The 10,459-nt window shown below is 43.5% G+C and overlaps 1 protein-coding gene across 2 annotated transcripts in view; it reads left to right on the plus strand.

The window, feature by feature from the left end:
• Positions 1-10,444, plus strand: part of CASC3 (CASC3 exon junction complex subunit) — a 19,249-nt gene extending 8,805 nt beyond the window's left edge. The window contains exons 4-14 of one of the 2 annotated variants that reach the window (XM_019638850.1): positions 4,041-4,199; positions 4,288-4,439; positions 4,962-5,138; positions 5,316-6,001; positions 7,301-7,365; positions 7,678-7,792; positions 8,032-8,130; positions 8,387-8,601; positions 9,208-9,330; positions 9,487-9,550; positions 10,051-10,444. In XM_019638850.1, the coding sequence (XP_019494395.1) occupies positions 4,041-4,199; positions 4,288-4,439; positions 4,962-5,138; positions 5,316-6,001; positions 7,301-7,365; positions 7,678-7,792; positions 8,032-8,130; positions 8,387-8,601; positions 9,208-9,330; positions 9,487-9,510 (1,815 nt within the window). In that variant the 3' untranslated portion in view covers positions 9,511-9,550; positions 10,051-10,444. The remainder of the gene's footprint in view (positions 1-4,040; positions 4,200-4,287; positions 4,440-4,961; positions 5,139-5,315; positions 6,002-7,300; positions 7,366-7,677; positions 7,793-8,031; positions 8,131-8,386; positions 8,602-9,207; positions 9,331-9,486; positions 9,551-10,050) is intronic. The other variant, XM_019638851.1, reaches the window with a different exon arrangement.
• The last annotated feature ends 15 nt before the right edge of the window (positions 10,445-10,459 follow it).

Consider the following 10,459-nt stretch of genomic DNA (forward strand, 5'->3'; position numbering starts at 1 on the left):
GCAATTTCCATCAAATAACATTACGGTGTGTCCTCATCTACCTTATTCACTGGATCTGGCACCATGTGACTTCTGGCTCTTCCCCAGAGTCAAAATGACCATGAAAGGTAAATGTTTTGAACCAATTCAGGACATCTAAGCAGCCATGACAGCGCAACTAAAGACATTCATGAAAGAGAACTTCCAGAACTGCTTCAGAAAGTGGCAAGAAGGATGGGATAAGTGTGTTTGAAGCGAGGGGGGAATATTTTGAGGGGGATTAATGGCAATGGGTCTTTTACTAATAAAAAATTTTTTTTAATTTAAACATTCACTGTATTTTTTTATCATTCCTTCTATAAGTTCCCTATTAGATATATGATTTGCAAATATTTTTTCCCATTCTGTGGGTTGTCTTTTTATTTTCTTGATGGTGCATGGTTATAATTTTGATGAAGTTCAATCAGTATATGTTTATTCTTTTGCTTGTGCTTTTGGTGTCTTATCTAAGAAGACTTTGCTGAATCCATGCCAAATCCAAAGTCATAAAGATTAACCGTTGTGTTTTCTTCTGAGTTTTATAGCTTTAGTTCTTACATTTAGATCCATTTTGAGTTAATTTTTGTGGATGGGGTGAGTTAAGGGTCTGATTTCATTGTTTTGCATGTGGCAGTTTTAATCAAAGTCTAAAGTGTTTAAATTTAAGATTTTAAAAGTGAAGCAGGTTTAGTTTAAAACCTGCATAGCCGTTCTAGGTGTCACCGTAAGAAACATCCAAACCTGTAAAGAATTTTTGTAAAAGTTTATTTGAGCAACATATGTCAGGGAGTAAGATCTCAAGTGCTTTGGAGAATACAGTTTTGCAGCTTCTTTTATGCATTTGAAATTAAGAAGGGAATTTAAGGAAGATTATGTGGAGGTGGGAGAAAGCAAGGCAGGGATTGGATTATAGGATACTTAACAGGATTATGTTCTCTTCTGAGGATAGCTTATTTCAAATATTTGTTAACTTATATGCACAGAAGCAATGAACAGGGCTTACTTAAGGCAAAAATAAACCTTTTACTACAGAAGTTATATGCCTGAGGTGTGACTACCCACCATGACCTGCCTCGTTAGGAATTTATGATCAAGTCACTCTGTGAGGTTACTTTCCATAGAACCCCTTTTTTCATCCACACAGGTAAGACTGGTCTGAAGTGTGGCCATGCAAATGGATGACTGACATAGAGGTGAAGACTGAACTCATTGCTGAAGTCTTCAAGTCACTGATAGGGTGGGCCCAGGCAGAGGCATAGAGATATAGCCAGGGGATAGGAGCCCCACAGGAGCAGGAGTTTAAAACGAGGCTGGAGGTGTTAGATCTGGAAGAGACATTGAGAACGAGGAAGACACCACCTCCACCCCTTACTCTGAAATAATGTGTGGAGTGGGAGAATGAACTGAAAGCCTCTGCAGTGAGAATTCTGCCAGGGAAGCAGTCGCTTCAGGGATGAGTTAGGCTTTAGAGCTGAGAAGAGTGTTCACTGAAATGGTGGAATTAGCAGTAAGGGTGTTGATGTCAGCCCTCAGCCAAAGCAGCATGACCCTAGGGTAGCACTTTGGCTTTAGTTAGACCAGACTTTGACTCTAATTTGGAATCTCCTCAGCCCTGTGCTATTTGTATTTTTCTGTCCTGCCCTGGATACAAAATTAGTTTCTCATTTGGAATTAAAAAGAGTTGCCTCATTTGACATTCTACCACAGACCACAGGAGGTGGAGCATAAAACAAAGTTCCCTCATTAATCATGCTGATATTATTTTAAGATGTTTGAATTCATCCTGTGTGTGTGTGGTGGTGGTGGTGGTGGTGGTGGGGGGATGTAATGAATTAAGGTCACATATACACACCAAGCAAGATTCTTGCAATTTCTGCTTCAGAACCTGCAGGGAACTATAGGATCAAGGAAAGAACTGAATGATTACCACCCACCTATTTCCGTCTCAAGAGGAGGGAAAACTGATACCAGTATCACCTTTCTGGGAATCCTAACCCAAAACACTTATAGGCCAAAATACCCAGATGGCGAACAGGGAAGAATGGGGAAGGGAAATTAATTAGCTTGTGTGGGCCAATCAGGCCAACTCAACTGTATTTGAAGAAGAGGCAGAAACTTAGAACTTGAAAGCTTCTTGCTTCATCAGGCATCTTACAGTGAGTCTCTGATAAGATTCCTGAGGCCAATCTAGGTCTGGAGTTCAGGTCAAGTGTCAGACCCAGGAGAATAAGAGACCAGCTATCCATGTGTCTGCCTGGTGGCAAAGATGTATTGGTACGCTGTCATGTTAACTCAGCAATGGGGACTAGACCACCTTCCCTCAAATCATTTCTTTCTCCTCATAGGTCTCTAAACCTACCTCCCTAGCCTATAGCTCTGCCTCCTTAGGTCCAAATCCTGGGAGGACAAGGAGATGAGAGTAACTCTGTTCTAAAGCCATTCCTCTTAGCATGAGCCTTAGCTGCTCCTTTTGCTTGCCTAGAACTAGCCACACCTAACCCTTTCTAGTGGCCCCTACTTTTAGAGGATGGCCTAAGGACCCTCCTTTGTGTGGACAGACCCAACACTTTCTTTGTCACAAGCAGGATTATCTAATCTACATGTGGCAAGAAAGGGAAGAAGATAGTGGTGGGAAGAGAGAGCACTTGGGCTTTAATATTTTTATTTTTTTAAGATTTTTTTATTGGGGAATTGGGGGAGGGGAACAGCGTTGGGGAATCGGGGAAGGGGAACAGACAAGTTGCTGTCCTTTTGTTCTTCAGTCTAGTTGTGGAGGACGTTGCTTCACTGGCCCATGTTGGCATTGTGATCATTGCTCTCTTCCCAGGTGAGGCAGATTGGTTGTCGGCCTCTGGACAGCCGCTCACGGAAGCTCTTGGCAGCTCACGCTGGCTGCCGGCCGTTCACGGTAGCTCATGGCAGCCCACTGCAGCAGGGGCTGCAGCCTACGCCGTCACTGGCGGCTCACAGCAGCCCAACTCCAGGTCGAGCTGCTGTTCACCATCTTAGCTGCAGAGAGCAGTGTCACTGGCCCTCATGTGGGATCTGAACCCTGGCCCTGCTGCACAGAGCTGGCGTCCCAAGCCAGCTCTTAACCAACGCGCCACTCGGCCAGCCCTGGGCTTTAATTTCTTTTTTATTTTGCATTTTCTAAGATGCGATTTCTGTGTTCTCTAAGCTTAGTTTCCCAAGTCAAAATTTTATAATTATGTAATTCTGGACAGAGTTGTTGGCTAAGGGGATCTCATTCTGTAGAAAATTGGGTATTTGTATCATAACAATAAAAAATGTAGGCCACTGTTTTCTGACTTGATGGTAATGGTGTCCCGGGAAATCATGGGGTTATCTGAGGGGTTTGCAAATCCACCAGCTCAGTTCTCATTATCTATAGACTAAATGTATATCTCTCACCTTTACATACTACTATTTTGAATATATAAATTAATAAAACAAATTTATTTGAAAGTATTAAAAATTGTCATGTTTTCTCAGTCAGTGGATACACTACTGAGCTGCTGTCTCATGGAGATCCATGAAATTTTTAGAGGTCCACATAATCTAAAAGGTTGGGAATCTGCTCTAAGCCATTTTGAGAAGAGAGCATTCACAACTTGAGTTAGAGTATGGTTATGAGGCACTCCAATTCATGGAGAGAGAGAAATTATCAACAAAGATTTAAGTTCCTTCTGTATGCTAGGCACTTCAAAGCCTTCTATCCATATCCCCTAGGCTTCTTCCCCTGAGGCTGCCAGTGTTAGCAGTTGTTTACATATCTTCCTAGAAAGCTTATATGGATCAATATAAGCATACGTATATGTGGATATATATGATATTTTGAGGGGTATATTTTTTATGATTTTATTTTTACAGTGCTCCTATCCTTTAGAAATTTTAATAAGAATATTGATAATGCTTGCTTTTAATTCTTAAGTTTGTTAGAAAACGTTTTCCTAAATAGTGGAAAATAAAAGTATGCACCTTTTAGATCCTATTTCCACTGCTGACAGGAAAACTTTTTTCAGGGCGAAGAAGGGGAATACAGTGAAGAGGAAAACTCCAAAGTGGAGTTGAAATCAGAAGCCAATGATGCTGTTAATTCTTCAGCAAAAGAAGAGAAGGGAGAAGAAAAGCCTGACACCAAAGGCACTGTGACTGGAGAGAGGCAGAGTGGGGATGGACAGGTCAGTACCTACCAAAGGCCTCCATTTGGGGGCTGGAAGAGGGGCTCTCAACCGTAGAGGGAGCACAAGGCCTTTGTCCATCCTCCAGGAGAGCACAGAGCCTGTGGAAAACAAAGCGGGTAAGAAGGGCCCCAAGCATTTGGATGACGATGAAGATCGGAAGAACCCTGCATACATCCCTCGGAAAGGACTCTTCTTTGAGCATGATCTTCGAGGGCAAACTCAGGAGGAGGAAGTCAGGTAACGCCCACTTGCTGCTGCTATTTAGTACATACTTAGTGTTTGCTATACCCTAGGCACTTTGCAAAGTGCTTTACCTGTATTATTTCACCTACTCCTCACAACATTTTAAGGTAAGTACGGTGTAATGATTATTCCTCTTGTACAAATGAGGGAAGTGAGGCTTAGAATATTGGGTAAGTCTTGGTGGAGCAGCTGGGATCCCGACCCGCACTCCACTACCTGCCTTAACCTGAGGCTCAAGGCCTCTGAAATATGAAGTACTGGCATAGGCTGCCTTATCGGAGAGAGAAGTTTCCACGGTGCTGAGTACTTTGAAGTGAAGTCTTTCCTCTTTTCTGTCCCTGTTGCATTTGAGCCCAGCAGGGCTTAGGGGCTATGATTCACTCTTGCTTTTGGGAGACACACTTTGTATAATTTGGGGAGATGGGGAGACTTACATGAGGCTCCTTCTGTTGCCCTGCTCAACCCTGCTTGTTTCACGGACGTCTTTAGTTATACACTTTCCCCTGGTTTTATCAGACCCAAGGGGCGTCAGCGAAAGCTCTGGAAAGATGAAGGTCGCTGGGAGCATGACAAGTTCCGGGAAGATGAACAGGCTCCAAAGTCCCGACAGGAACTCATTGCTCTTTACGGCTATGACATCCGTTCAGCTCACAATCCTGATGACATCAAACCCCGAAGAGTCCGGAAACCCAGGTGAGTAAATTTAAGCCTAGACTATTGGTATTGTAGGAAGCACTCTGCTTTTTAAAATACCGTTCTAGCCCATAATTGAATGGGTGAGGAAGATGGGAAGTCTCCCTGTCCCTCAGTTTATATCTCTAGTGGTCCCTTTTGTTATTTCTTAAGGCTTTCTCCATTCCATTTATTCAGGTTTGGGAGTCCTCCACAAAGAGATCCAGGCTGGATTGGTGAGCGGTCAAACAAGTCCCATCGCCACCAGGGTCCTGGGGGCACCCTGCCACCAAGGACATTTATCAATAGGAATGCTGCAGGGACTGGCCGCATGTCTGCTTCCAGGAATTACTCTCGATCTGGGGGCTTCAAGGAAGGTCGTGCTGGTTTTAGGCCTGTGGAAGCTGGTGGGCACCATGGTGGCCGGTCTGGTGAGACAGTTAAACATGAGACTAGTTACCGGTCACGACGCCTAGAACAGACTCCTGTGAGGGATCCATCTCCAGAAGCAGATGCTCAAGTGCTTGGCAGTCCTGAGAAGGAAGAGGCAGCCTCAGAGATACCAGCTCCTGCTCCTGACACTACGCCACCAGCCCCTGACAGACCTATTGAGAAGAAATCCTATTCCCGGGCAAGAAGAACCAGAATCAAAGCTGGAGATGCAGTCAAGGTTGCAGAGGAGGTGCCCCCTCCACCCGAAGGGCTGATCCCAGCACCTACAGTTCCAGAAACCACTCCTCCTCCACCTGCTAAGACTGGGAACTGGGAGACTCCAGTGGATTCTAGTACAGGTGGACTTGAGCAAGACGTGGCCCAACTAAATATAACAGAACAGAATTGGAGTCCAGGGCAACCTTCGTTTCTGCAACCACGTGAACTTCGAGGTAGGTACCTTAGGGTTAGTAACTAGGTTTTTTCCTTGGCATCATTGGGTTTAGGAGCATGGGACTTATATCTCTTAGGGATGTGGTGTGTGACAATTATCTGTGTTTTAATTAGCTACAAGAAACAGATGGATTCCTGTGTATATTCATCAAAGGATCTCATAGTAGTTTTATCTGTTACCAAAGACTGCCCCACTACTTTGCCTACTATTAACTGACCGATCATCGATAATGAGCTCCTGAGCGCAGAAAGTAGTATTGTTGTTATTTAAGCTAATGGGTAAAGTTTGAAGGCAGAAACCTATTCATTTGAATTTGGATGAGTATCTTCTAACCTCTTTGAAAGGAAAGCCTCTCTGATTTCCATAATCTTAAGAGTCAGGCTGCCCAATAGACCTTTCCGTAATGATGGTGCTTTTCAATACTTGCAGTGTGGCCAGAGGAACTGAACTTTTAATTTTAATTAATTAAAATTTAAATAGCCATATGTGGTTAGCAAATAACATATTAGACTGCATAGTTCTAGAGACGAGGCCCTATCTGCCACCCCTTTTGCCCATCCTTTGTCTTCCTCCAGCCAGATAACATCAAAGGATGTTTTTCCTTAGTTTCTGACATCTAATTTGAACAGATTGGAAATCCTCGTATAGACTTGGAGTTCTAGCATCTTTCTCTGGTGCACATGGTTTTTGAACACCAAAACCAATGTAGCCTAAACTGGACCTGGAGTTGATCTTTGGATAGAAGAGTTCACCCTCCTACCAATCTTATTACCATTGGAAGACAGTCTCCAGGATGTAGCCCTTTTTTTGTCCTGAGCCGTTTTCAGCCAGAGGGGACTCTCTTCCCAAACTTTCAGCTCAGACCTCTGTGGCCAGAAATAATCAGGTAGATTTACAGAACATCCCTCCCCTGTCTAGTTGGGTCAGAAACTTTTGGGCTGAGATTTTTCACTGTGTTTGATAATGTAGTGTGCTACTAGTGACCTCCCAGGGGTTCTGTACAGGGAAGTATTTGGTGGAGAAAATTTGAACTTGTATTTTCTCACTGAGGTAATTTTTTTCATGTTCAGAGGCTTTATGGCTATATTAATGTAGTGGGTAATGGGGGCAAATTTCCAAATGCTGGTGTTGATAGGAAGCAGAGATGTTTTAAAAGGAATTTTGTTGGTTTTAAAGCAGAAAGCCATTCGCCATGTTGGGTTCTTCACCCTGTCATTTTCTTGATGGTATCTTTGAGTCCCTCTCATATCTGTCTACTCTGCAGCAGTGATTTTTTTTTTTTTTTTGTATATTACAGGGATGCACAACCACATACACATGGGAACAGGACCTCCACCTCAGTTTAACCGGATGGAAGAAATGGTACAGAAGGGCAAGTGGGGTACATGGAGATGGGGAGGGGGCCGTATGTAACAGCTTGTTCATTATTTAAACCAAGATAAGGTCTTGAAGTCAGTTTTTCCATCGATTTACCCGTGATTCTTTTAATATGGATCTCTACAAATGTAGAATAGAGGGTTTAGGCTCAAATCTTGATTTTTTTCAATGCATTTTGCAAATATATTTTAAACATCTGCCATGTACAAAGTAAGTGTTTTGCACCTAGAGGAGGATGGAACTTGATAGGAGAGTCTGCCTTCTGGAAGTCTTGCTCAGTCCTCTTCTTTATTTCAGGGTGTCCAGGGTGGGCGAGCCAAACGCTATTCATCTCAGCGGCAAAGACCTGTGCCAGAGCCCCCTGCCCCCCCTGTGCATATCAGTATCATGGAAGGACATTACTATGATCCATGTGAGTTTTTTTCTTATTGTTGGGGTACTTTTTTTGGCAGGGTGAAGTGATCTAAGAGACCAGCTTCCTGCCTGCTGAATTTCCTTTCTCACCTCTCACAGGGTTGTCATTGTCTGGTTACTGTTTTCTTCACACACAAAAATTGAGAACATCTCTTAGAGGGTTTGGGGGACAAGGAGACTTGTCCATGTGATATGAAGAGTGAGGGTTTATGAGAGTCCCAATGTGATATCTTACAGTGCAGTTCCAGGGACCAATCTATACCCATGGTGACAGCCCTGCCCCACTGCCTCCTCAGGGCATGATTGTGCAGCCAGAAATGCACCTTCCCCACCCAGGTAAGCATTACACCTCTGCTTGTATGTTTCTCGTACATGAGGACATGTGTTGGGGGCTTATAAACCCCATCCTCCTGAGCTATGTGCTGCTTGCCTATGAGGCTGGCCACTTTGGTTGCTTGGGCAACAAACTCCTCTTGGGTCCATCCTGAGGACTTCCATCCTGAGCCTGTTTATGCTGAGCAGTCCAGCCAGGCGCCCCCATGGAAATGGTATTATCTTCTATTTCAATTTCTGTTTTCTTCTCCTTGTCCAGGTTTACATCCCCATCAGACACCGGCACCTCTGCCCAATCCAGGCCTCTATCCCCCACCCGTTTCCATGTCTCCAGGACAGCCACCCCCTCAGCAGTTGCTTGCTCCTACTTACTTTTCTGCTCCTGGCGTCATGAACTTTGGTAATCCCAGTTATCCTTATGCTCCAGGGGCACTGCCTCCCCCACCACCTCCTCATCTATACCCCAATACGCAGGTGAGATGGCTGGTGATCAGATTTTTCTAAGTACACATCCTTTAAATCAGACAGAATATGGTATGGGGAGAATGTTCAAGAAATTTGAGAAAACCTTTTCAGTGCATGGCATGTGGTGCCAGGACGCCTCTTGGTGGTCAGGAGCTGGGAATGCAGCTTATGTAATGCCCATCGTCTGTTTATTCGCTTCCATTTCTGTACTGGTATTTCATTCAAGTGTTTTAGTTCATCTTAGGTGGCTATTTATTCAGCTGCATAAAGAAACTTCTACTTACCAGCCCTACCCCTCCCTGTACTGCTTAACTGCCAACAGGTTGACACCATCTGGTATCTGGAGTGTCTGTCACTCCTGAGCTCGGCCTCTTCTGTTTGTCAGCTGCTGATAGGAATTAGAGAACGCTGGGCAGTACTTTGAAGAAGTAGAAACCAGAACATAATTAGGACATACTAAGGCAGAAATTAATCGTTTTATTTTAAAAGAGGGCAGCTTAGATTTAAAAATTATAAATTCCCCAGCACTCTTATTTTGTGCCTGAATAATGTATTCTGTTCATCATAGTTTGGACTAATTCCTAACTTTTTCTTCTGGCTTATTGCGGTGTCCAGGCCCCATCGCAGGTATATGGAGGAGTGACTTACTATAACCCCGCCCAGCAACAGGTGCAGCCAAAGCCCTCCCCACCCCGGAGGACTCCCCAGCCAGTCACCATCAAGCCCCCACCACCTGAGGTATGAGAGCTTCTTCCTATGCTTAGGTCACATCATACATCAGTGGGCTTACCTTTTCTCCATAAGATTTCTCTCCTTTTCTGGCTATGTTTCTGTGGAAAACAGTCTTTTTTGTTTTTTTTAATGACCTGATAAATTTCAACTTTATTATTTCAGGTTGTAAGCAGGGGTTCCAGTTAATATGAGTTTCTGAATATTTTAAATCTGACATGATATAAAAGTAAGTGCACAACTTACTATGACTCTTACAACATTCTTAAAACTAATGCTCATGCTTACTTGCTTAGCAAACAATTGCCTAATTAATGCTTTAAGTTGTAATCATGGGTTATCTTTGGGGGAGGCTTAAAGAAGTCCCCAAATTTGCCGGTTTCTTTGTATCATGAATGCATTGATCAGGGTTGAAGTATAATAGAAACCATTGTTAACTTGGCAGTATTTCATTTGGGAAGCTGCAAGGAAAAAAATGCAGGAGTGCATATTTTATTAAGGAAAGAGGAAATCTAAATTTGAGGTGTTAGAGCAGAGCCAATTTTAAAGGTCATGGAGGAGAAACACCATGGAGGGTTTGTTGTTTTGTTGTTTTTTTGTTTTTTTTTTTTAGGGACAGACATTACTTTCAAACATTATTCAGAATGTTGCTTTTTGAAAACAGCTTGTAAATACCCAGAAGGTCCACTAACACTTTGGTGATTCTTCCCTTTTTCCCACCCCTGTCAGAACAGAAGAGGTGAGAACCCAGGAAAGAAGAGAAATATAACTGGCTGTCTACTACCAGGAGGGCTTCAAAGATAGAGGGTGGCTCCTGCCAGCAAGCAGCTGAATGAAGAGGACCCCTGCGTTCCTCTGAGGACAGGCTCTGTTAGAAAAAGGGAGAAACACATGGACTTCCTCTCATCTCCTCTCTGAGTTGGCTGTGCTCAGAGGAGCAGAGATCCAGACCACCCCAGCTACTGAGTCTACATCTAGAAGCCCAGGTCTTTGGCTTTTCTTCACTTTCTCTTGGGAAATTCAAGTGTCTTCTGCTACCGGGAAGGAGGCTCCTTCCTATTTGTTTTGTTTTCTAAGATGTTTGTTTTTAAAGCCTGACTTGCTATTCTTAAATTAATATTCTTTTTTTTTTTTTTTT

This window comes from Hipposideros armiger, unplaced genomic scaffold, assembly GCF_001890085.2.
Source record: "Hipposideros armiger isolate ML-2016 unplaced genomic scaffold, ASM189008v1 scaffold_40, whole genome shotgun sequence".
Taxonomy (NCBI): domain Eukaryota; kingdom Metazoa; phylum Chordata; class Mammalia; order Chiroptera; family Hipposideridae; genus Hipposideros; species Hipposideros armiger.